Raw genomic sequence first — 27,160 nt, 5'->3', positions numbered from 1 at the left:
CTGTCTTCTCTGGCTCACTGGGAGAACTCACTCAGGATCACCAAATAAGTGAAATCTGCAAAGAACTTCAAGAGTTTGGCAAGTTAACAGTAAAGTGGGGCGCATTTTTAGTTGAGGTCTCATCGCCGCTCCCTGCCGGGTCTCTCGATCTAGATCTAGTACACCGAGATCTCTCTGACTGTCAATACTCTTGAGGGTTCCACCATTCACTGTATATTCCCGACCTGCATTAGACCTTGCAAAATGCATTACCTCACATTTGTCTGGATTAAACTCCATCTGCCATCTCTCCCCGCAAGTCTCCAAACGATCTAAATCCTGCTGTATCCTCTGACAGTCCCTCATCACTATCCGCAATTCCACCGACCTTTGTGTTGTCTGCAAACTTACTAATCAGACCAGTTACATTTTCCTCCAAATCATTTATATATACTACAAACAGCAAAGGTCCCAGCACTGATCCCTGCAGAACACCACTAGTCACAGCCCTCCAATCAGAAAAGCACCCTTCCATTGCTACTCTCGATGACCTAGCCAGTTCTGTATCCATCTTGCCAGCTCACTCCTGATCCCGTGTGACTTCACCTTTTGCACCAGTCTGCCATGAGGGACCTTGTTGGATTGGATTGGATTGGATTTGTTTATTGTCACGTGTACCGAGGTACAGTGAAAAGTATTTTTCTGCAAGCAGCTCAACAGATCATTCAGTACATGGGAAGAAAAGGGAATTGAACAGAATTCAAGAAAATACATGAGAATACAAAATAGGGCAACACAAGATATACAATGTAACTACATAAGCATTGGCATCGGATGAAGCAGACAGGGTGTAGTGTTAATGAGAACAGTCCATAAAAGGGTCATTTAGGAGTCTGGTGACAGTGGGGAAGAAGCTGTTTTTGAGTCTGTTCGTCTGTGTTCTCAGACTTCTGAATCTCCTGCCCGATGGAAGAAGTTGGAAGAGTGAGTAAGCCGGGTGGGAGGGATCCTTGATTATGCTGCCTGCTTTCCCCCGGCAGCGGGAGGTGTAGATGGAATCAATGGATGGGAGGCAGGTTTCGTGTGATGGACTGGGCGGTATTCACGACTCTCTGAAGTTCCTTGCGGTCCTGGGCCGAGCAGTTGCCATACCAGGCTGTGATGCAGCCCGAGAGGATGCTCTCTATAGTGCATCTGTAAAAGTTGGTAAGGGTTAATGTGGACATGCCAAATTTCCTTAGTTTCCTGAGGAAGTAAAGGCGCTGTTGTGCTTTCTTGGTGATAGCGTCGACATGAGTGGACCAGGATAGATTTTTGGTGATGTGCACCCCTAGGAATTTGAAACTGCTCACCATCTCTACCTCGGCTCCGTTGATGCTGACAGGGGTGTGTACAGTACTTTGCTTCCTGAAGTCGATGGCCAGCTCTTTAGTTTTGCTGGCATTAAGGGAGAGATTGTTGTCCCTGCACCACTCCACTAACTTCTCTATCTCCCTCCTGTATTCAGACTCGTCGTTGTTCGAGATCCGGCCCACTATGGTCGCATCGTCAGCAAACTTGTAGATGGAGTTGGAACCAAGTTTTGCCATGTAGTCGTGTGTGTACAGGGAGTAGAGTAGGGGGCTAAGTACGCAGCCTTGCGGGGCACCGGTATTGAGGACTATTGTGGAGGAGGTGTTGGTGTTCATTCTTACTGACTGTGGTCTGTGGTCAGAAAGTCAAGGATCCAGTTGCAGAGTGGAGAGCCAAGTCCTAGGTTTTGGAGCTTTGATATGAGCTTGGCTGGGATTATGGTGTTGAAGGCGGAGCTGTAGTCAATAAATAGGAGTCTGATGTAGGAGTCCTTGTTTTCGAGATGCTCTAGGGATTAGTGTAGGGCCAGGGAAATGGCGTCTGATGTGGACCGGTTGTGACGGTATGCGAATTGAAGTTGGGTCAAGGCGTTCCGGGAGTATGGAGGTGATGCGCTTCATGATCAGCCTCTCAAAGCACTTCATTACAACTGACGTCAGGGCCACCGGGCGGTAGTCATTGAGGCACGTTGCCTGGTTCTTCTTTGGTACCGGTATGATGGTGGTCTTCTTGAAGCAGGTGGGGACCTCGGAGTGGAGTAGGGATAGGTTAAAGATGTCTGTGAAAACCTCTGCCAGCTGGTCCGCGCAGGTTCTGAGTGCACGACCAGGGATCCCGTCCGGGCCCATCGCCTTCCGTGGGTTCACTTTCAGGAAGGCCGATCTGACTTCGGAAACTGTGATGGTGGGTATGGGTGAATTATGGGTTGCTGGGGCACTCGATAGCGGGTTGTTGGTTACCTGCTCAAACCGAGCATAGAATGCATTAAGTTCATCGGGGAGGGGTGCGCTGCTGCCAGAGATACTGCTCGGCTTCGCTTTGTAGCCCGTTATGTTGCTTAGTCCTTGCCACAACCGCCGAGAGTCTGTCTGTGACTCTAGCTTAGTTTGATATTCTCTCTTGGCATCTCGGATGGCTTTGCGGAGGTCGTACCTGGATTTCTTGTATAGGACAGGGTCGTCTGCCTTGAACGCCTCAGATCTGCCCTTCAGTAGGGAGTCAATCTCGCGGTTGAGCCATGGTTTCCGGTTGGGGAACGTACGTACTGCTTTCTTTGGCACGCAGTCGTCCACACATTTGCTGATGAAGTCTGTGACGGTGGTGGCATACTCATTTAAGTTAGTCGCTGAGTTCTAAATATGGACCAGTCCACTGTCTCCAAGCAGTCACGTAAGAGCTCTTCTGTCTCCTCAGACCAGCACTGCACACCTTCTTAGCTGGATTCTCCCGCTTGAGTTTCTGCTTGTTAAAGGCCTTACTGAAGACCATATAGACAACATTCACTGCCCTGCTTGCATCAATCATCTTTGTGACCTCTTCGAAAAACTCTATCAAGTTAGTGAGACACGACTTCCCCTTCACAAAACCATGCTGCCTCTCACTGATACGTCCATTTGCTTTCAAATGGGAGTAGACCCTGTCTCGAAGAATTCTCTCCAGTAAGTTCCTTACCACTGACGTAAGGCTCCCCGGCCTGTAGTTCCCTGGATAATCATTGCTACCCTTCTTAAACAAAGGAACAACATTGGCTATTCCCCAGTCCTCCGGGACATCACCTGAAGACAGTGAGGATCCAAAGATTTCTGTCAAGGGCCTCAGCAATTTCCTCTCTAGCCTCCTTCAGTATTCTGGGGTAGATCACATCAGGCCCTGGGACTTATCTACCGTAATATTTTCAAGACACCCAACACCTCGTCTTTTTGGATGTCAATGTGACCCAGGCTATCTTCACACACTGCTCCAGATTCAACATCCACCAATTCCTTCTCTTTGGTGAATACTGATGCAAAGTAATCATTTAATACTTCGCCCATTTCCTCTGGCTCCACACATAGATTCCCTTGCCTGTTCTTCAGTGGGCCAACCCTTTCCCTGGCTACCCTCTTGCTTTTTATGTACATGTAAAAAGCCCTGGGATTTTCCTTAACCCTATTTGCCAATGACTTTTCGTGACCCCTTTTAGCCCTCCTGACTCCTTGCTTAAGTTCCTTCCTACTTTCCTTATATTCCACATAGGCTTCGTCTGTTCCCAGCCTTCTAGCCCTGACAAATGTCTCCTTTTTCTTTTGACGAGGCCTACAATATCTCTCAGTTGTCCAAGGTTCCCTAAATTTGCCGTATTTATCCTTCTTCCGCACAGGAACATGCCGGTTCTTAATTCCTCTCAACTGACATTTGAAAGCTTCCCACATGTCAGATGTTTGATTTACCCTCAAACATCCTCCCCCAATCTAGGTTCTTCAGTTCCTGCCTAATATTGTTATAATTAGCCTTCCCCCAATTTAGCACATTTACCCTAGGACCACTCTTATCCTTGTCCACCAGCACTTTACAACTTACTGAATTGTGGTCACTGTCCCCGAAATGCTCCCCCGACTGAAACTTCTACCACCTGGCCGGGCTCATTCCCCAATACCAGGTCCAGTACAGCCCTTCCCTTTCTGGACTATCTACATTTTGTTTTAAGAAGCCCTCCTGGAATGCTCCTTACAAACTCTGCCCTGTCCAAGCCCCTAAGCACTAAGTGAGTCCCACTCAATAGTGGGGAAGTTAAGTCTCCCATCATAACAACCCTTTTGCTTTTACTCGTTTCCAAATCTGGCCACCTATCTGCTCCTCTATCTCCCGCTGGCTGTTGGGAGGCCTGTAGTAAACCCCCAACATTGTGACTGCACCCTTCTATTCCTGATCTCTACCATATAGCCGCGCTGCCCTCTGAGGTGTCCTCCCGTAGTACAGCTGTGATATTCCCCCTACCCAGTAGCGCAACTCCTCCACCCCTTTTACCTCCCCCTCTATCCCGCCTGAAACATCGAAATCCTGGATGTTTAGCTGCCAACCCTGTCCTTCCCTCAACCAGGTCTCTGTAATGGCAACAACATCATAGTCCCAAGTACTAATCCAAGCTTCTATGTTCATCTGCCTTCCCGTAATACTTCTTGCATTGAAACATATGCACTTCAGGCCACCAGACCCGCTGTGTTCAGCAACATCTCCCTGTCTGCTCTTCCTCAGAGCCATACTGGCCCTATTCCCTAGTTCTCCCTCAATATTTTCACCTTCTGGAGTTTGCACATTCCCCCCGTGTCTTCGTGGGTTTCACCCCCACAACCCAAAGATGTGCAGGGTAGGTGGATTGGCCACGCTAAATTGCCCCTTAATTGGAATTTAAAAATGGCTTTCTCTAAATTTATACTTAAAAAAAAGGTGAGAGTTCTGTCAACACAGTCAAGGGCTGGAAAATATTTTGCTCAGCAATGATTTACCCTCATTACAGCCTTGGTCCAAACACGAACAAGTAACTAAATTGCAGAGGTCAGTATGTCTTCCCTTGCGTTTTCTTATTGACCAGAGACTTAACTGGGCTCGCCATGTAATTATTGTAACTACAGAGCGAGCACTTCAGAGGCTGTGAATTCTGCAGAGAGTAACTCACCTCCTGACTCCCTAAAGCTGCCACCATTTACAAGGACAAGTCAGGTGTAAAATGGAATATTCTCCACTTGCCTAGATTAGAGCTTTCCCAACAACACTTGAGCTTGACATCGCCTGGCCAAAGCAGCCCACTTGATCAGTAGCTATCCACCACCTGAAACATTCACTCCCTCCACCGGCGGTAGCAGTGTGTACCATCACCCCCCCCCCCCCCCCCCCACCAAACCGGCGGAGCAGTGTGTCCCATCACCCCCCCCCCAAACCGGACGGAGCAGTGTGTACCATCACCCCCCCCCCCCCAAACCGGCGGAGCAGTGTGTACCATCACCCCCCGCCCCACCCACCCCCCCCCCAAACCGGCGGAGCAGTGTGTACCATCACCCCCCCCCCCCCCCAAACCGGCGGAGCAGTGTGTACCATCAACTCCCCCCCCCCAACCCCCCCCCCAAACCGGCGGAGCAGTGTGTACCATCACTCCCCCCCCCCCCCCCCCCCCCCCAAACCGGCGGAGCAGTGTGTACCATCACCCCCCCCCCCCCCCCCCAACCGGCGGAGCAGTGTGTACCATCACTCCCCCCCCCCCCCCCCCCCAAAACCGGCGGAGCAGTGTGTACCATCACTCCCCCCCCCCCCCCCCCCCCCCAAAACCGGCGGAGCAGTGGTACCATCACTCCCCCCCCCCCCCCCCCAAAACCGCGGAGCAGTGTGTACCATCACCCCCCCCCCCCAAACCGGCGGCAGTGTGTACCATCACCCCCCCCCCCAAACCGGCGAGCAGTGTGTACCATCACCCCCCCCCCCAAACCGGCGGAGCAGTGTGTACCATCACCCCCCCCAAACCGGCGGAGCAGTGTGTACCATCACCCCCCCCCCAAACCGGCGGAGCAGTGTGTACCATCACCCCCCCCCCCCCCAAACCGGCGGAGCAGTGTGTACCATCACCTCCCCCCCCCCCCCCCCCCAAACCGGCGGAGCAGTGTGTACCATCACTCCCCCCCCCCCCCCCCCCCCCCCCAAACCGGCGGAGCAGTGTGTACCATCACTCCCCCCCCCCCCCCCCCCCCCCCCCAAAACCGGCGGAGCAGTGTGTACCATCACTCCCCCCCCCCCCCCCCCCCCCCCCAACCGGTGGTAGCAGTGTGTACCATCACTCCCCCCCCCCCCCCCCCACCCCAAACCGGCGGAGCAGTGTGTACCATCACTCCCCCCACCCCAAACCGGCGGAGCAGTGTGTACCATCACTCCCCCCCCCCCCCCCCCCCCCCCCCAACCCCAAACCGGCGGAGCGGTGTGTACCATCACTTCCCCCCTCCCCCCCCCACACCCCACCGGCAGAGCAGTGTGTACCATCACCCTCCCCCCCCCCCCCCACACCGGCGGAGCAGTGTGTACCATGTACAAGATGCACCATGTCAACTCACCAAGACTTTTTTGACACCACATGGGTGCGGTGGTTCAATAACCCAGCTCACCACCACCACCTCTAAGCCAATTGAGGATGTGGATGTGGGGTTGTGTTGTATGTACACATCACTGCACTCCCATTGGTCGATGATGTTTGTTATTCTGCATTCCCATTAGTTGCTGTGTATCATGTGATCAAAATGGATCCCCGCTGATTGGATTACTGCAGTCGGTGTGAAAGGGTGAAAAGGCTTAAAGGGCTGAATGGCCAACTGCTGTATCTCTTTTCTGCCGTATTGCCTGCCTGCTTTGTAGTCTCCTTCAGCAGCTGACTTCCTACCCAGTCCGCAAGGAACAACTCAGGCTTCTGGGCTGTGAAAGACTGCTCCGACCACCAAGGAAAAGATTTTTAAATGTGAATAACAGAGGGGGAAAAAGGACAGTAGGGGTGCAGCGGGGAAAGAGGGTGGAGGACGGGTGCAGATGGTGGGGGGGCAGAGGGGAAAGAGGGCGGAGGACGGGTGCAGATGGTGGGGGGGCAGAGGGGAAAGAGGGCGGAGGACGGGTGCAGATGGTGGGGGGGCAGAGGGGAAAGAGGGTGGAGGACGGGTGCAGATGGTGGGGGAGCAGAGGGGAAAGAGGGTGGAGGACGGGTGCAGATAATGAGGTTGCTTTGGCAGGTTGTTTGATGCTGTCTAGTATGCTCCGGAAATGGAGTAGTTTTATATTTTATCATTTTAATTTCTTGTAACTGGAGTGATTGCCTGCTTAACTCTGAAAACAATGAGAATCCCTGGCTGAGATTGTTTTCTATATTGTGCTATTTTTAAAAGAACTTCCATTTGGAAAGTTAAAATCCAAGTGTGAGAGTTGTGAATGTTAAAGTTGATTTGTTTCACAGACTGTACTGTAAAAACCACAGTGGGAATGATGACCGAGATGAGGAGGATGAAGAAAGAGAAAGTGTCTCGCGCTGTAGCCGACAGCAAGAAGCTGATCGTGACCAAGAGGTACATCAGGGTCATTATGATGGTGTTGGAGGAGGGGTGGTGCGACTGTGTTACAAATATTCAAATACCGGTACCTTGGGGAAATAATTGAAATTTCCCTTCGGATAGAAACAGCCGACCTATAGCAAAACAAGCTGCTGTATGTTGATTTATTGATGAAGGATTGTATTACTCAACTTGTGATCCCAATGTTGTTGGTCGTGCTTCTGATTGACACTTTTGAATTTCTTACTTGGGAGTTATTGTACCGTCTGCATATTGTTGATATCATTTAGCCTTGGTTGAATTTTATCTTTGATCTAATGGTGGGGGGAGCTAAATGGCAGGGTTTAGAATTAGTCATTATGACACAGAAGACAGCTATTTGGACCATTGAGTTCATGCTAATTCGTGATCGATTAAACCCATTCCTATTTTTCCATTGCCGTCACTCCATTGCCGTCGCTCCATTACCCCACTCCGTTGCCATCGCTCCGTTGCCCTCGCTCCATTGCCCTCGCTCCGTTGCCGTCGCTCTGTTGCCGTCGCTCCATTGCCCCACTCCATTGCCGTCACTCCATTGCCATCGCTCTGTTGCCCTCGCTCCATTGCCCTCGCTCCGTTGCCGTCGCTCTGTTGCCGTCGCTCCATTGCCCCACTCCATTGCCGTCACTCCATTGCCATCGCTCTGTTGCCCTCGCTCCATTGCCCTCGCTCCGTTGCCGTCGCTCTGTTGCCGTCGCTCCGTTGCCCCACTCCATTGCCGTCGCTCCGTTGCCGTTGCTCCATTGCCATTGCTCCATTGCCGTCGCTCCGTTGCCCCACTCCATTGCCGTCGCTCCGTTGCCGTCGCTCCATTGCCGTCGCTCCGTTGCCCTTGCTCCGTTGCCATTGCTCCGTTGCCCCACTCCATTGCCCTCGCTCCGTTGCCCTCGCTCCATTGCCATCGCTCTGTTGCCCTCTCTCCGTTGCCCTCGCTCCGTTGCCATCGCTCCGTTGCCCTCGCTCCGTTGCCCTCGCTCCGTTGCCCTCGCTCCGTTGCCCTCGCTCCGTTGCCCTCGCTCCGTTGCCCTCGCTCCGTTGCCCTCGCTCCGTTGCCCCACTCCATTGCCATCGCTCCGTTGCCCTCGCTCCGTTGCCCTCGCTCCGTTGCCCTCGCTCCGTTGCCCTCGCTCCGTTGCCCTCGCTCCGTTGCCATCGCTCCGTTGCCCTCGCTCTGTTGCCATCGCTCTGTTGCCCCACTCCATTGCCGTCGCTCCGTTGCCATCGCTCTGTTGCCCCACTCCATTGCCGTCGCTCCGTTGCCGTTGCTCCATTGCCCCACTCCATTGCCATCGCTCCGTTGCCCCACTCCATTGCCATCGCTCCGTTGCCCCACTCCATTGCCCTCGCTCCGTTGCCCCACTCCATTGCCATCGCTCCGTTGCCCCACTCCATTGCCCTCGCTCCGTTGCCCTCGCTCCGTTGCCATCGCTCTGTTGCCCCACTCCATTGCCGTCGCTCCGTTGCCGTTGCTCCATTGCCCCACTCCATTGCCATCGCTCTGTTGCCCCACTCCATTGCCATCGCTCCGTTGCCCCACTCCATTGCCATCGCTCTGTTGCCCCACTCCGTTGCCGTCGCTCCGTTGCCGTCGCGCCGTTGCCGTTGCTCCGTTGCCGTTGCTCCATTGCCCCACTCCATTGCCATCGCTCCGTTGCCCCACTCCATTGCCATCGCTCCGTTGCCCCACTCCATTGCCATCGCTCTGTTGCCCCACTCCATTACCGTCGCTCCGTTGCCGTTGCTCCATTGCCATTGCTCCGTTGCCCCACTCCATTGCCATCGCTCCGTTGCCCCACTCCATTGCCCTCGCTCCATTGCCCCACTCCATTGCCGTCGCTCCGTTGCCGTTGCTCCATTGCCCCACTCCATTGCCATCGCTCCGTTGCCCCACTCCATTGCCCTCGCTCCGTTGCCCCACTCCATTGCCCTCGCTCCGTTGCCCCACTCCATTGCCATCGCTCCATTGCCCCACTCCATTGCCCTCGCTCCATTGCCCCACTCCATTGCCGTCGCTCCGTTGCCATCGCTCCGTTGCCATCGCTCCGTTGCCCTCGCTCCATTGCTCTCGCTCCATTGCCCTCGCTCCGTTGCCCTCGCTCCATTGCCATCGCTCCGTTGCCCTCGCTCCGTTGCCCTCGCTCCGTTGCCCTCGCTCCGTTGCCCTCGCTCCGTTGCCCTCGCTCCGTTGCCGTTGCTCCGTTGCCGTCGCTCCGTTGCCGTCGCTCCGTTGCCCTCGCTCCGTTGCCCTCGCTCCGTTGCCATCGCTCCGTTGCCCTCGCTCCGTTGCCCTCGCTCCGTTGCCCCACTCCATTGCCGTCGCGCCGTTGCCCCACTCCATTGCCATCGCTCCGTTGCCCTCGCTCCGTTGCCGTCGCTCCGTTGCCATCGCTCCGTTGCCATCGCTCCGTTGCCCTCGCTCCATTGCGGTCGCTCCGTTGCCGTCGCTCCGTTGCCCTCGCTCCGTTGCCGTCGCTCCGTTGCCATCGCTCCGTTGCCATCGCTCCGTTGCCCTCGCTCCATTGCGGTCGCTCCGTTGCCGTCGCTCCGTTGCCCTCGCTCCGTTGCCGTCGCTCCGTTGCCATCGCTCCATTGCCATCGCTCCGTTGCCCTCGCTCCGTTGCCCTCGCTCCGTTGCCATCGCTCCATTGCCATCGCTCTGTTGCCGTCGCTCCGTTGCCATCGCTCCGTTGCCATTGCTCTGTTGCCATCGCTCCATTGCCCCACTCCGTTGCCCTCGCTCCGTTGCCATCGCTCCATTGCCATCGCTCTGTTGCCCTCGCTCCGTTGCCCTCGCTCCGTTGCCGTCGCTCCGTTGCCCTCGCTCCGTTGCCATCGCTCCATTGCCATCGCTCTGTTGCCCTCGCTCCGTTGCCGTCGCTCCGTTGCCCTCGCTCCGTTGCCGTCGCTCCGTTGCTGTCGCTCCATTGCCGTCGCTCCATTGCCGTCCAATTTCCATTTTTAATCTTTCAGTATCTCTGCTGCCACTACCTTCGTAGACAGAGTTTCAGATTGTTACCACTTGAGAGATTTAAAAAAAAAATTTAGAATACCCAATTATTTTTTTTTACAATTAAGAGGCAATTTAGCGTGGCCAATCTACCTACCCTGCACATCTTTGGGTTTTGAGGGTGAAACCCACATAAACACGGGGAGAATGTGCAAACTCCACACGGACAGTGACCCAGGGCCGGGGTCAAACCTGGGACCTCGGCGCGCAGTCCCAGTGCTAACCACTGCCCCGCATGCTTGCCCACCACTCAGAGGTAAGGTTCTTCCATTCACCCCTGTAACGCTGCGCTCTCCTGCGCTTGAACCATCGACTAATAGAAACAGACTTTGTCTACCTTATCTAAACTTGGTCATTTTATTGTACACCTCTTATCAAATAAAATGTATTTTTACAAGCTTACACATTTGTTTCTGATCGCTTTTCATTGGCCCACCGTAGCCATGTAGAGTTGATGGATGGAGAGACAGGGCTCCCACGGCCAGAGAGAAGACATTTAATGCAAGGGCACATTAACAAAGCATCACTTAGAGAGAGGAACAAAGACACGGGCATTCATATTTATTAGTGCTTAAAGCAGATTAGCTAAGTTTAAAATCGTTATAAGTAATAGTCATTTTTTGTTTGTTCATTAGGTCTTAGAAGAGGTATAGAAAAATGCATTCAAATTCCTTCTGATTTAATGGATGCCTGAATCTCTAGAGGTAATATTGCATGTTGTATGGGTTGTCAGACAGTTTGCAATGCAAATAACTTTGGCCAACTGTTTTTTTCCCCTTTTGTATTGAACAGAAAAACTAACAGAGCCTTGGATCCAGGAAAGTGCCAAGAAAATGCCTGTAGAACGAGTGGATGAGGTGGTAAATTGTGGTCAAAACGTTAATGGGCTCGTGAGAAGCATAGAAAATATCCAAAGATCTTTCAAGAAATCTTTTTGCTCTGTCACTGTTCCTCCTCAGGAAGGGGATAATGTAGTGAAATGTAGGCTAATATACCTGCTGTTCCTGATCCAGCCATTCCATGAAATGGATTATTTAGAATCTTTTTTTTTTACAGCCTTTTGAATTAAAATGGAAATAATTTGATTTGCTGAATGATGATTAGATGGTCCAAGCTGACCTGCTGATGCTCCTCTGCATAATGAGGACCATGAGAGGGAACAACACTTAACAATTAAGCGTGCGGTGCCTTTGTGTGCCCCTGGAGTTCAACATCAAACAAGAAACGTTTGAAAATAAAAGCTCAAATTAAAATCGCCAATTCAATGACTAGAATAAGATATTTTCACACAAAGATCTTGATTAGCGGCCAGTCCGAAGCAAAATACATTTGCAGTTTCAACCCAGTTCGCATTAGACGAATCCGCATAGTGGGATGATCCACATCTCTGTACTGATGGGGGATTATGCTCAGTAAAGCCAGGCGCCTGGCTGGGAATGGATACGTCTCCCGGTTCCACTACACCCTGTCTGGGTTCAACTGATGAAAATGCAGGAAGCAGAGAGATGAGATGAGTGAGTTCCCAGGTGGTGGTCCTTGAACAGCTCGAGACTGGCCCATGTTTTTATTTCCGGCGTAATTTCAGAACCGTACAGCTGAAAGTGCAATCTGCAGACGCTAAGGTCTAACTTGGTCAACTAATCACTGCCTAGTCAAACATACTGGTTCAAATGCCATTGCCAACAAAATCATCATGGTTTAGTCTAGATGTTGAAGTCTGTATTAAATGTTTTAATGGAAATGAATGGTTTTGACGATTGCAATTTACTCAGTATATAAAGTATTATTTCCATCTTAATTTTCTTCCTGTGATTGTGATTTTCTTTATAAAGGTTAAAGCTTCAGAATTTTTAAAAAATGTTTTAGAATTAGGTTGTTTCTAATTAGTAAACGATGCTGTTTATAGTCTGGGTCCTTCTTCATACCTCACTGCCAGGACAAAAAACTAAATTTAGACCAGTTGTTACTCTGTCAGCAGTGGATGTACTGTCCTTCAGACCTTTGTTTAATCCTGTTTTTTTAGTTTGAATGGCTAAACAAAATATTCATTTTATAAATATATATATATTCTGTTGTGTTGTTTTGTTGCCTAAATGTATCTGGTTATTGAATGCCCCTGATCTTTACATGTGCTATTAGTTGCCCAGCTGAATGTTTGTTTTTACCAGCATCAATATTTTAGACCATAAATTCTTGGTCTAAATTAATTGTACTCGCTGTAAAATACTTTAATTTTCCACAGGTTGCTTGAATTAATATTAGGCAACACTTCACCCGGTTCTGTGGTCTTGACTTAACTGAAATAGCTCTGAAAACATTGTGTCTTGGTCTTTTTCAAAACAGTTGTATGTTATTGCAGAAGATATAAGATCAGTGGATGTAAAATGCAGCTATAGCAAAAATGGAATAAGTTCACAGACTGGATTTAGCATAGTTTTTAAGTATCTGATTGTAAACATTGTGTTTTTTAAAAATCTGCTTCAAAATTGTGAAGAACCTGCTGCTTGTCAGAATAATGTTGATGTGACAACGATCAAACTGCACTCTCCCCAAGTTATGTGCAAGTCGATGGAATAGATTATAATGAAAGGTCTTCAAGACTATTTGGTTACTGTTAACTTTTTAAACAGGTTCTTAGCCATTTCTTTGCTCTCCTTATTTCTGCAGCACTCCTGATGCAAGCCAGCTTGTTCACTGGTCCTATTTGTACCATTAACTCAACATTTCCATGTCCCAGTAAGCCTTTGGACCATCTGAAGAACAAAACGTGTGTTTTGCAAGTAGCACTTTTATCCTTCCATCTCCAATCAATTATTGTGCCTTTTTCTGCCACATCTGATCATCTCGCAGCCAATTGCAGCCATTCCTTATAATCTGTAACTCCCTGTCTGCGCTCGGTACACATACTCGGGCTGAGTCGCCTCCTGTCCCATTGTAACAGGCTCAAGGGGCTAAATGACTGCCTCTTGTTCCTATGTTTCAGAGAGGTATTTATGATATCGATTTACAAGTAAGACATGAAACCAGGTGGAAGTGATGTTGCCGCGTTGGGGTCAGGAACTGAATTCCTTCACTTTTCTCACTCCCCAAGAACTCCAATTATAACACATGGGTGAGTTAGTTTACACCTCCAACCCCAGAACTCAGTCACACTGGAAATGCAGATTGGTGGGAGGCAGTCCGATTGGTCAGTAAGTTAGATTCGCAATTGACAAGGGAGTCAATGGATATAGGCTGCGGGTAGATCTAATTAGATCAGCTGTGACAGAACAGGCTCAAGGGGCCGAATGGCCTGCTCCTGATTCATATGATGTGGCGATGCCGCCGTTGGTCTGGGGTGAGCACAGTAAGAAGCCTTACAACACCAGGTTAAAGTCCAACATGTTTGTTTCTAGCTAGTGATTCAAAACAAACCTATTGGATTTTAACCTGGTGTTGTAAAACTTCTTACTGTACCTAATTCTTATGTAAGTTATGAATGGCTGAGCCTCCCAACACTCGAGGTTACATTCTTGATTTGAAAGCGAACAGGATCAATGGATAGTGTAGAACTGGTAGACACTGCAGGAGTGGAAGAGTTAGCTGTGGTCCCGGGTTAAGGAAGGTTACTTTGAAGTGACTCCTCATTGAACTTGCATGTGTGGCCATTTAGTGTCAACAGATGTTATCTCCAGCTGCAGCCAAATAACTTTGACAAGGTAGTGGAAGGTAACAAACGTCAAAGAAGGAGTCAACACCTAGAGGAGGGAAAAATGCAGCAAATACCCCGGAGCAATGAACTGATGGGTGATCTTCTGATGATGGATTGAATCATGATCATTAAATTCAGTGCCTACAGCTGACCTGATTGATCTGCATTAGTGAGATTATCTGTATGTATTTGCTTCTGGGTATTGCATTATTCTCTCTAGAATGGGGAGCTTTGTGTATTCATTTTTAGTTTTGCAATATAAAACATTGTATATACTGTTGAACGTGATGTGTGTGTACATATAATATAATATATATATATATATATATGTATATCACTGCGTCACAATATGACTGGAACTTTTAATTTGTATTTCTGTAATATATGCATTGACTTTGAACAGCAAATTGCAAGTTATAGTTATTTTGGGAAAGAGAAGATGACGGGATAACTACAGATTTTATCTATTGTTGAGTGAGTAATATGGCCTGAGGCAATTAGCCTAATCTGTCTTCACTCCAACACTGGGAATATTAAAGCTACTTTTGAGCTCTGCGTTCAGGTCAAAATCAAAATAGCAAATGTTATCACATTCTATTCATCCTGTGCAGCAATTGTTGCTGGTAAGTTCAGTGGAGTTTGTCCCACACAAAGACGGCATTCCTCTTTTGTTGGTTCATCTATTCTGCTGTTGACCTCTAGAAATGAATTTGTTGGTTAAACCCTAACTTGCCCGTACCTCCCTGATGCAGCTTGATGACTTGGTGCACAGGAACCAAATGTTAAAGGGCTTCAATGTAACCACTTGTGTAACAGTGCTTCAGAAAAATGCCGTGGTACTACGAACAAATTAATAATAATAATAATAATAATAATCGCTTATTGTCACAAGTAGGCTTCAAGTGAAGTTACTGTGAAAACCCCTAGTCGCCACATTCCGGCGCCTGTTCGGGGAGGCTGGTACGGGAATTGAACCCACTCTGCTGACATTGTTCTGCATTACAAGCCAGCTGTTTAGCCCACTGCGCTAAACCAGCCCCTACTTATTAGGGAAGCTACAGGCCTTCCTCTTACCCTGGCAAGTGTGCTGTTCAAAATATGTCTAGCTTGCTGTTCTTGGTCTGTTTGGCTGTCTGATGTACCAGACTTGGGACTTCTGTCTCATATTTTTTGGCAAAAAACAGGCAAGTGGAGGCTGAATATCTGTGTGCATATGAAAATAATATTAAAATTATACGATCAATGTTCATTGTCACTCGGTTCTATACAAGATACTACTCTGGCGTAGCAGCAGGTCGCTGGCCTCTACCATTGAATCATAAATTAGTAGCTCGCAGCCCGCATTGGTATTTTTCTCTGTGAGCCTTAATTCCAATCCCATTCTCGTGTTCCTTCTTGGTGTTATTTAATATTTCACTCTTTAAAGCAACAGTCTTGTTACCTTTGAAAATAACTCAAATTACATTGTTCCAATCAGCGAGTTGCACATTCCAGCCACCCTATGTTACAAACATTTTTTTCAAACCGTTGATTTTATTTTCAATCTGTGGCCTCTTGCAGTCTTGTTGACAAAGTGAAATAGGTTATTACTGTTTGCCTTATAGCCCTTTAGAATCCTGAAAACCTATGTCAGGCTGCTCCTTAACCTTTAGCCTCAATTCTCTAATTTCTCCTCATTCTTGGCAGATCCCAGTGATTTGACAGTGCATATTTTATATTGCTTTGATATCAATTATAGACTGGCTCGAACCTGCAGCTGCAGCCTGCGATCTTGTTGAACTGTGCTTCCTTCCTTTTTGTGCCCAATAGGAGCCAAACATTCTCTTTGTCTTTTACATTGCTTATCTACTTGTGTTGCAAGTTTTTCTGACTGGTGTATCTGCGAACAAATTAATCTTTGCTCCATTCAAAAGCTTGCAATTTGAGGTACAATGCCTTTTCCTATTAATTCCAAAATAAATTACTTCACATTTCTCAGTATTGAACTATATCTACTCCGACTGCTGCCTTATTTTATCCTCTGGCATCCTTTCATATCCATTGTCACAATGCACCATAATGTCCACCCCACCCCTGTTTTGGTGTCATCTGCAGTCTTTGATAGAATTCACTCAATCTCGAACCCAGGTTTTTCTCATCCACCTCCAGCCCCAACACAACCATCTCTGGGAAACTCTTATCAGCAATGCAGCCATCTCCCTCCACGTGCCCACGTTCTCCCCATACCTTTTATTATGGGACCTTATCAAAAGCTTTTTGGAAATCTTTATAAACCTCCTTTATTTCATTTCTTTTAACTAATTCATTTGTCTTTCCAAGTATTTTCATTGTGTTTTACACACAAAAACTGAAGATTGGCTGGCCTATATTTTGCTACTTTATTTACACCTTTCTGTCTGAAGAAAGGGAATGTATTTGTAACCTCTAGCCCTCTAGAAATAATCCCAGTTTCCTTCTCTCTCCCACGGAGCAATGCCAAGTAACCGCTCATTGTGCTAACAATGATATTGAGGAGTCGTTGGCAAGAGATTGGCCTCCCATTATTCTACCATGTGATACTAATGGGGCTATTGAGCTGAATACTATGGATTGTGATGTACAGGGCTGAACACATTAAATCAACCCTGATGTTTGGACTGACATCTGGTAATTTTGCAACATTATTCTAAATACAGGATCTGTAATTTAAAATGATTGAATGGGAATGATAATATGCAAAAATAGCATTAAATGAAATTGCTTCGTGACTGAACCTGTAGCGAACACAATTCAACCAAAATATGAAATTAGTTCTGGGCAATAGATGATACAGATTTGTGGAGGTCCTACACTTTGCAGTTTATAAGATTGACAATGAAGCAATGGTTGTTGCAATGTTTCTCTCCATGAAGGGCACCAGTCTGACCTTATTTTTACTTATTCATATGAAGCTGAGAACCAATTTCAGATGATAGTGTAAACCAGTTACTGGCAAAATGACATACCAATTTGTATTTAGCAGCCTACAGTATGAGCTAACTTCATTTTTATTGCATTGTTCTCAAAATTGGAAATTGAATTGTCATGTTAAAACACTAAAATTTATACACTGACTGGTTAAACAATCTTTGTGCAAATCCAACGTTTATATTTAATGGACATACAAGTGCCTTAAATATGAAACAGGAAGGTAATGTGGTCAAACCCTCTAGTAAAGTCTGTTTTCTAATACAGTAGTCATTTCATTTGAATGGGCCAAATGTTCTGATTGTCTCTCGTGGCTTATCTGTAGCAGTCTCTCTATTAACCATTTCAGCCCAGAGAGGGAAACTTATTTCCTAGAACTTGTTGATTTTAATGGGCTTTGAATTGAAACCATTTCATTGGATGCAAATGCCAGAGGTTTCCAAACTAACAATGTGAATTTTGTCTGGATTGCTGATTTCTCAAGAAATCTGGCTGATGAAGAGGAACAATAGGTTGGGTGGTGTTACTGGATTGGTAACTCACAGGGCTGGACTAATAATCATGTGAACGGGAATTGAAATTCTGCAGAATTGGAATTCAGTTTGAAAATTCATAAAAGCGGCCGTGAAGCTGTCCCATTGAAGTCCGTTAGGGAACGAAGCCTTCCATCTTTACCTGGACTCTGACTCCAGTCCAACCAAATGTGTTGATTCTTAATTGTCCTCTGAAATAGCCAAGCAAATCTCTGAGTTGACTTAATATCAAACTGCTACGAATACAGTTGAAGGGGTTCAATAATCAAGCGTAATGCTACCTCAGAACATTTGGAATAGGCAATAAATGTTGACCCTGTTAACAATGCCCCAGTTCCCAGAATCAAATTTTAAAAATTCACAAATATTGTTACTGGACTTGAGAATAAATAACCAACTATTTGCATCCAGCTTTGTGACAAGATCCATTTTTGATCAGGTTATAATGTCAATTGGTGAGTCGCCAATTCGGTCTGTTTAAAGTTGCCCTTATAAGAGCTGTATTACCACAACCAGTTCATGAATTGCTTTCAAGCTGCAATATTATATAAGGAACAATATAAGTTTTGGCATAAATCCTGCACTGCAATTTGTGGTGATGTATACGGCCTGGTCACTCTTGAACCTATTTTACATGTAAGGGTCTCATTATGTCAATTTTTGGAGTATTTGGAAATATTCATTTTTGTTCTTGAGACTTTGCTAGAAAATATCTGTATTCGCTGTGGGTCACAGAAAAGTTTAAATGAACCTTGATAATTTCTTTCCAGTGCAGTAAATAATGTTTAATAGTGATTCTGTTTGCATGCAGTGAGGAATGCTTATTCAAAGTTAGGACAAAATGTAAAATGTTCACTGACATCGGATTCGCAGCTTTGAATTCATGTGGAGGTAAAATTGCCTTTGACATTCGACACAAAACACCAGGAAAAAGTTGCCACATTCTCATGTTTTAATGTATTTAACATTTTTAGTTTCTAAGTATCATGGTGTTACTTTTTGTCCAAAACACTTAGTCATTGAATGTTTTTAATAAAAGTATATCTGCCTTAGATTTAAAGTTGTTTGTTTGTCAATCATATTGCAGATGAACTGGATTTTGTAATCAAGTCCGTGTCAAAGTTGACCTTGGTTGTAACATTAATTAAGCATACTTAAGAGTCAACAGAGTATCTAGAGTAAGGTAGATCATAGAATTTACAGTGCAGAAGGAGACCATTCGGCCCATCGAGTCTGCACAGACCCATGGAAAGATCACCCTATCTAAGCCCACACCTCCACCCTATTCCCGTAACCCCATCTAACCTTTTTGGACACTAAGGGAAATTTAGCGTGGCCAATCCACCTAACCTGCACATCTTTGGACTGTGGGAGGAAACCGGAGCACCCGGAGGAAACCCACGCAGACACGGGGAGAACGTGCAGACTCCGCACAGACAGTGACCCAAGTGGGAATCGAACTTGGGACCCTGGAGCTGTGAAGGAACAGTGATAACCACTGTGCTACCATGCTGCCCATACATGGCTAGCGATCTGATTTAAAAACTTTTCTTTGCCATCCTCAAACTTGATTTACTCCAAAGCTCTGCTGACTAACCTGATGTCCTCCACTCCATAAACCTCAATTCATCCAAAACGTTGTCTCCGGTATCAGAAAGTCCCGCTCGCCATTGTTCTTGTAGATATTAGTTCCCAGGCCCCAATGCCTCATGACTAACCTTCCCCCTCCCCCATCCAATAACACTGCAACTTGGAGCATTTGCATCATGTAGTAAAGTGAATTGGCTGGTCGCTGATGTCTGAGACACTGGGACCTCCGAAGGAGGCCCAGTAGCATCATCCACTCAGCACTTCAGTCTTTTGAACTCATGCTGGGTTGCCATGTGGTTGAGGATGGGGATATTTGTGGCAACCTGCTGTTGGTACATGTGAATCCAGTTTGTGACAATATGTTATAGATTATAGAATCCCTACAGTTCAGGAGGCTATACGACCCATTGTCTGTACTGACCCTCTGAAAGAGCACCTACCTGAGCCCATGCCATTGTCCCATAACACCACCTAACCTGCCCATCTTTGAACACTATGGAATAATTTAACACGGCCAGTCCCCCTAACCTGCCCATCTTAGTCTTCAGTCTCAAATATACACTCCAATAGTAATCTGTCGGCAAATAATTTGCCATATGTTTAGTCAATTAGAATACTAAGATTAGGGACCCACAATTTAACATCTATTATGAAGCTAATATATACAGTAGCCAAAATACAAAATTAAGATGTGTATGATTAATGCGGCTTCATTTCCCCTTCCTTTATTTTTGACAATATCATTTTTGATCCATGGACGCTTAATGGACATGTGTCTTTAATTCAAGCAGCAAAAAGGAGGAATTCAGAAGTTGCAGCAGAGTTTATGGTGCTGCAAGCTTTGGACAGCGAGATCCAGAGATGGGGTGAGACTCAGTTCGATTGGTTGGCTGGTGGCCAATGAATTGGCCAAAAGGCCGTATTCTACCCGGTAACAGGCGCTGATTGGATTCTGCCGGAGTGAGATCATCCTTGCGGGCCCCGGTGTTGAGACTTGGACACAGAGCGAAAAGGACCTAATTTGATTTGGTTTATTGTCACGTACCAAAATACAGTGAAAAGTATTTTTCCACAGCCAAGGAAATGCACACATTAGACAAAAACAAAAAGTAGATAGTTACAGTGAATTTGATTTATTATTGTCACATGTATTAGTTTACAGTGAAAAGTATTGTTTCTTGCATGCTGTACAAACAATGCATACCGTAGTTACAGTGCGGAACAAGGGCAAAATAACAACGCAAATACATAAGCAAGAGTAGCATAGGGCATCGTGAATAGTGTCATACAGGGAGCAGATCAGTCCGAGGGGGAGTCGAGGAGTCTGGTAGCTATGGGGAAGAAGCTGTTCCTATGTCTGGATGTGTGGGTCTTCAGACTTCTGTATCTTCTGCCTGATGGAGGGGTCTCTGACAATGCGGTGTGCCTTTCTGAGGCAGCGGGAGGTGTACACAGAATCAATGGGAGGGTGGAAAGCTTGTGAGATGCATTGGGCTGAGTTAGATAGAACAGTACAGCACAGAACAGGCCCTTCGGCCCTCGATGTTGTGCCGAGCAATGATCACCCTACTCAAGTCAACGTACCCCCCTATATAACCTTATTTTTTAGGACACTAAGGGCAATTTAGCATAGCCAATCCACCTAACCCGCACATCTTTGGACTGTGGGAGGAAACCGGAGCACCCAGAGGAAACCCACGCACACACGGGGAGGATGTGCAGACTCCGCACAGACAGTGACCCAGCCGGGAATCAAACCTGGGACCCTGGAGCTGTGAAGCATTTATGCTAACCACCATGCTACCGTGCTGTCCCGTAATGAGTTCATCATTACTCTGCAGTTTCTTGTGATACAGCCGGATAGGATGCTCTCTATGGCACATCTGTAGAAGTTTGTGAGAGTCGATGCAGACGCGCCAAATTTCTTTAGCTTCCGTAGGAATTAGAGATGTTGTTGGGCTTTCTTGACTGTTGCATTAATGCGAGTGGACCAGGACAGACTGTTGGTGATGGTGACCCCCAGGAACTTAGAGCTATCGACCATCTCCACTTTGGAGCCATTGATGTAGACAGGGGCGTGTGTCATACTACACTTCCTAAAGTCGATGATCAGTTCCTTGATCTTTCCGACGTTTAGAGAGAGGTTGTTTCCGGTACATCATGCAACCAAATTAACAATCTCCCTTCTCTAGTCTGACTTGTCATTGTTTGAGATACGACCTCAGTCGTATCATCCGCAAACTTATAGATAGAATTGGAGTTGAATCTTGCCACACAGTCATGTGTGTATAGGGAGTACAGTAGAGGACTGAGCACACATCCTTGTGGGGCTCGGTGTTGAGAACTATTGTGGAGGAGGTGCTGTTACCTATCCTGACAGATTGCGGTCTGTTGATGAGGAAGTCGAGGATCCAGCTGCACAGGGAGGGGTCAAGTCCAAGATTGCGGAGTTTGGTTATTAGTCTTGTCGGGATAATGGTGTTGAAGGCGGAGCTGTAGTCAATGAACAGCAGTCTTACATAGGTGTCATTGTTGAGTTGTCCAGTGTTGATTTTAGGGCGAGGGAGATGACATCTGCTGTGAACTGGTTGTGGCGATAGACGAACTGCAATGGCTCGAGGCTGTCTGGGAGGCTGGCAGTGATCCGTCTCATGACTAGTTAAAGAACAAAGAAAAGTACAGCACAGGAACAGGCCCTTCGGCCCTCCAAGCCTGTGCCGACCATGCTGCCCGTTTAAACTAAAATCTTTAAAATCTACACTTCCTGGGTCCGTTTCCCTTTATTCCCATCCTATTCATGTATTTGTCAAGATGCCCCTTAAATCGTCCCTGCTTCCACCCCCTCCTCCGGCAGCGAGTTCCAGGCACCCACTACCCTCTGAGGAAACAACTTGCCTCGTACATCTCCTCTAAACCTTGCCCCTCACACCTTAAACCTATGACCCCTAGTAATTGACCCCTCTACCCTGGGGAAAAGCCTCTGACTACCCACTTTGCCTATGCCCCTCATAATTTTGTAGACCTCTATTAGGTCATCCCTCAACCTCTGTCGTTCCAGTGAGAACAAACCGAGTTTATTCAACCTCTCCTCATAGCTAATGCCCTCCATACCAGGCAACATCCTGGTAAATCTATTCTGCACCCTCTCTAAAGCCTTCACATCCTTCTGGTAATGTGGTGACCAGAATTGAACGCCATACTCCAAGTGTGGCCTAACTAAGGTTCTATACAGCTGCAACATGACTTGCCAATTCTTATACTCAATGCCCCGGCCAATGAAGGCAAGCATGCCGTATGCTTTCTTGACTACCTTCTCCACCTGTGTTGCCCCTTTCAGTGACCTGTGGACCTGTACACCAAGATCTCTCTGACTGTCAATACTCTTGAGGGTTCTACCATTCACTGTATATTCCTATCCTGTATTAGACCTTCCAAAATGCATTAGCTCACATTTGTCCGGATTAAACTCCATCTGCCATCTCTCCGCCCAAATCTCTAAATGATCTAAATCCTGCTGTATCCTCTGACAGTCCTCATCGCTATCCGCAATTCCACCAACCTTTGTGTCGTCTGCAAACTTACTAATCTGTCACTCGAAGCATTTCATGATAACAGACGTCAGGGCGACCGGTCGGTAGTCGTTGAGGCAGGCTACTTTGTTCTTCTTTTGGACTGGATTATGGCTCCCTCTCTCTTTCCAGAAAGGCTGAGAGTTGATGTATTCTTGAACCTACAGACAACCATGTATTCTGGTCACCGCTTTGTAGGAAGGATGTAATTGCACTGGAGGGGTTGCAGAGGCAATTCAACAGGATAATGCCTGGGATGGAACATTTAAGTTATGAAGAGAGGTTGGATAGGCTTGGGTTGTTTTCACTGGAGCACAGAAGGCTGAGGAGTGACCGTTTAAAAAAAATTTAGAGTGCCCTAGTCATTTCTCCAATTCGGGGGCAATTTACCACGTGCTAGCCCATGGGGCTGGAACAGAATTTCAGGGCTCAGTTCCGTTAACTTTGGAACAGTAGATGGTGATGTTTGATCTACAGTGTAAAATAAAAAGAGACACCAGGTTTATAGCAATATAACAGGATGGCTTTACGTGGATGAATCGTGTTTGGTTTATTTAAAAGAGCTTTGAAAAGACAGAGTAAACTGACGGGATGACACTGGAAATTTCTGATTCTCTGTCAGTGGGTGTCTAAGAATTATTATTTTTAAAAATATAACATTTTAAACACAACATAGTAAAAGAACAACACAACAACCCCCCTCCCCCAATAACCTCACCCACAGGGGGGGCCTTAACAACTGACGGTAACCACCAAACCCATCTCTTACAGAACCCCCCGCCCCCCCACCTTTCCCAGATACAAGAGTTCCCCAGGCTGACCTGGACCCTGACAGGACCCACCTGTGAGTGACCAACAAGGCAAAGGCCCCTGCTGCCAGTCTGACACCCCGAATATAGCCGGAGGGGACTGGGTGCCAAATCCACAATTGCCACCCGCCTCGTTCTAAAATTCAACCCTAAATGAAACACTTGCCCAGCTCATCCCTTCCTCCGTCTAATCTGAATTCAAAAGGGTTAAGCCCAACAATTTTGATAGATTATTGCAAGTATTGTGAGGCTCCGAGAGAAATCTTCCTCTCCAAGAGGAATTTAAGAATTCCCAACCTATTTTTTTTTAGAAAATATTTTATTGAGGCATTTATAACTTTAACAATTTTCGACATTGAATTTCAACAAAAACATAATATACCCCCCCCACCCCCCCAGCCAACATAGCTGCCCCCTTCCCCAGGAGGGATGGGGCCAGGGTAGGCTCGGACAGGGGATGGGGTCAGGGCAGGGGGCGGGGCTTATCCAGAGGGTGGGGCCAGGGTAGGCTCGGACAGGGGATGGGGGCGGGGCTTATCCAGAGGGCGGGGCCAAGGTATGCTCGGACAGGGGATGGGGTCAGGGCAGGGGGCGGGGCTTATCCAGAGGGTGGGGCCAGGGTAGGCTCGGACAGGGGGTGGGGACAGGGCAGGGGGCGGGGCTTATCCAGAGGGTGGGGCCAGGGGTGGGGTCAGGGCAGGGGGCGGGGCTTATCCAGAGGGTGGGGCCAGGGTAGGCTCGGACAGGGTGGGGTCAGTGCAGGGGGCGGGGCCAGGGTAGGCTCAGACGGGTTGGGGTCAGGGCAGGGGGCGGGGCGGGGCTTATCCAGAGGGCGGGGCCAGGGTAGGCTCGGACAGGGTGGGGTCAGTGCAGGGGGCGGGGCCAGGGTAGGCTCAGACGGGTTGGGGTCAGGGCAGGGGGCGGGGCCAGGGTAGGCTCGGACAGGGTGGGGTCAGTGCAGGGGGCGGGGCCAGGGTAGGCATGGACAGGGGGTGGGGTCAGGGCAGGGGGCGGGGCTTATCTGGAGGGCGGGGCCAGTGTAGGCTCAGACAGGGGGTGGGGTCAGGGTAGGCTCGGACAGGGGGTGGGGTCAGGGTAGGCTCGGACAGGGGGTGGGGTCAGGGTAGGCTCGGACAGGGGGTGGGGTCAGGGCAGGGGGCGGGGCTTATCCAGAGGGCGGGGCCAGTGTAGGCTCGGGCAGGAGGGTGGGGTGGGGCTTATCCAGAGGGCGGGGCCAGGGTAGGCACGGGCAGGGGGTGGGGTCAGGGCAGGGGGCGGGGCTTATCCAGAGGGCGGAGCCAGGGTAGGCTTCGGCAGGGGGCGGGGCCAGGGTAGGCTCGGGCAGGGGGCGGGGTCAGGGTAGGGGGCGGGGCTTATCCAGAGGGAGGGGGCGGGGCTTTCACTCTCACCTCACTGCCGGCTGCTCACAGCAAACATTCGGGAAAATCTGATTTTAACTAAATACAAATCTCAATTTGGACTCAACAGGAGGAAGGGAAAGTGGGGGCGGGGCTTAACCAGGGGGCGGGGGCAGGCAGGGGCGGGGCTTAACGCGATCAGGCAAGGGCGGGGCCATGGTAGGCTCGCACAGAGGGTGGGGCCAGGGTAGGCACGCTCAGGGGGTGGGGCCAGGGTAGGCACGCTCAGGGGGTGGGGCCAGGGTAGGCACGCTCAGAGGGTGGGGCCAGGGTAGGCACGCTCAGGGGGTGGGGCCAGGGTAGGCACGCTCAGAGGGTGGGGTCAGGGGGTGGGGCCAGGGTAGGCACGCTCAGGGGGTGGGGCCAGGGTAGGCACGCTCAGGGGGTGGGGCCAGGGTAGGCACGCTCAGAGGGTGGGGCCAGGGTAGGCACGCTCAGGGGGTGGGGCCAGGGTAGGCACGCTCAGAGGGTGGGGTCAGGGGGTGGGGCCAGGGTAGGCACGCTCAGGGGGTGGGGCCAGGGCAGGCACGCTCAGAGGGTGGGGTCAGGGGGTGGGGCCAGGGTAGGCACGCTCAGGGGGTGGGGCCAGGGTAGGCACGCTCAGGGGGTGGGGTCAGGGGGTGGGGCCAGGGTAGGCACGCTCAGGGGGTGGGGCCAGGGTAGGCACGCTCAGAGGGGGGGGTCAGGGGGTGGGGCCAGGGTAGGCACGCTCAGGGGGTGGGGCCAGGGTAGGCACGCTCAGGGGGTGGGGCCAGGGTAGGCACGCTCAGAGGGTGGGGCCAGGGTAGGCACGCTCAGGGGGTGGGGCCAGGGCAGGCACGCTCAGAGGGTGGGGTCAGGGGGTGGGGCCAGGGTAGGCACGCTCAGGGGGTGGGGCCAGGGTAGGCACGCTCAGAGGGTGGGGTCAGGGGGTGGGGCCAGGGTAGGCACGCTCAGGGGGTGGGGCCAGGGTAGGCACGCTCAGGGGGTGGGGCCAGGGTAGGCACGCTCAGAGGGTGGGGCCAGGGTAGGCACGCTCAGGGGGTGGGGCCAGGGCAGGCACGCTCAGAGGGTGGGGTCAGGGGGTGGGGCCAGGGTAGGCACGCTCAGAGGGAGGGGTCAGGGCAGGGGGCGGGGTTTATCCAGAGGGCGGAGCCAGGGTAGGAGGGGCAGGGCAGGGGGCGGGGCTTATCCAGAGGGCGGGGCCAGGGTGGGCGCGTACAGAGGGCAGGGGCGGGGCCAAGGTAGGCACGGTCAGAGGGTGGGGTCAGGGCGGGGGGCGGGGCTTATCCAGAGGACGGGGCCAAGGTAGGCTCGGGCAGGGGGCGGGGCTTATCCAGAGGGCGGGGCCAAGGTAGGCTCGGGCAGGGGGCGGGGCTTATCCAGAGGGCGGGGCCAGGGTAGGCTCGGGCAGGGGGCGGGGCTTATCCAGAGGGCGGGGCCAAGGTAGGCTCGCGCAGGGGGGCGGGGCTTATCCAGAGGGCGGGGCCAGGGAAGGCTCGGGCAGGGGGGCGGGGCTTATCCAGAGGGCGGGGCCAGGGAAGGCTCGGGCAGGGGGGCGGGGCTTATCCAGAGGGCGGGGCCAGGGAAGGCTCGGGCAGGGGGTGGGGCTTATCCAGAGGGCGGGGCCAAGGTAGGCTCGGGCAGGGGGGCGGGGCTTATCCAGAGGGCGGGGCCAGGGAAGGCTCGGGCAGGGGGGCGGGGCTTATCCAGAGGGCGGGGCCAGGGAAGGCTCGGCCAGGGGGCGGGGCTTATCCAGAGGGCGGGGCCAGGGAAGGCTCGGGCAGGGGGGCGGGGCTTATCCAGAGGGCGGGGCCAGGGAAGGCTCGGGCAGGGGGTGGGGACAGAATAGGAGGCGGGGCCTGATCCGGTCACAGAGAGCGCGGCAATGGCGGCTGCGGAGGCGGATTCGGATTCGGACTGCGTGGTGGTGAGAGCGGGACGGGGGGGGTGGGGGTGGATCCGTGGGGGGGGGGGGGAGGGGGGGGTGGGGGTGGATCCGTGGGGGGGGGGAGGGGGGGGTGGTGGTGGATCCGTGGGGGGGGGGGGGGGTGGGGTGGATCCGTGGGGGGGGTGGTGTGGATCCTGGGGGGGGGGGTGGATCCGTGGGGGTGGGGGGTGGATCCGTGGGGGGGGGGTGGATCCGTGGGGGGGGGGTGGATCCGTGGGGGGGGGGTGGGGGGTGGATCCGTGG

At 50.3% G+C, this 27,160-nt stretch overlaps 2 protein-coding genes across 5 annotated transcripts in view; both read left to right on the top strand.

Annotated features, from left to right (window-relative positions):
* The window catches only part of phf6 (PHD finger protein 6), a 93,795-nt gene extending 75,134 nt beyond the window's left edge, over positions 1–18,661 (top strand). For 2 of the 4 annotated variants that reach the window (XM_038774339.1, XM_038774338.1), the window contains exons 10-12: positions 7,292–7,400; positions 11,067–11,135; positions 11,224–18,661. In XM_038774339.1, the coding sequence (XP_038630267.1) occupies positions 7,292–7,400; positions 11,067–11,084 (127 nt within the window). In that variant the 3' untranslated portion in view covers positions 11,085–11,135; positions 11,224–18,661. The remainder of the gene's footprint in view (positions 1–7,291; positions 7,401–11,066; positions 11,136–11,223) is intronic. The other 2 variants (XM_038774340.1, XM_038774341.1) reach the window with 2 other exon arrangements.
* Positions 18,662–26,784: 8,123 nt separating this feature from the next.
* Positions 26,785–27,160, top strand: part of hprt1 (hypoxanthine phosphoribosyltransferase 1) — a 46,327-nt gene continuing 45,951 nt past the window's right edge. Inside the window, exon 1 of the mRNA XM_038775359.1 lies at positions 26,785–26,896. Coding sequence (XP_038631287.1) covers positions 26,855–26,896 — 42 coding nt within the window. The 5' untranslated portion in view covers positions 26,785–26,854. The remainder of the gene's footprint in view (positions 26,897–27,160) is intronic.

The sequence above is a fragment of the Scyliorhinus canicula genome, chromosome 17 (assembly GCF_902713615.1).
Source record: "Scyliorhinus canicula chromosome 17, sScyCan1.1, whole genome shotgun sequence".
NCBI lineage: Eukaryota > Metazoa > Chordata > Chondrichthyes > Carcharhiniformes > Scyliorhinidae > Scyliorhinus > Scyliorhinus canicula.
Note: the sequence above shows the minus strand (reverse complement) of the source record. Positions and strands in the feature narration are given on the sequence as shown.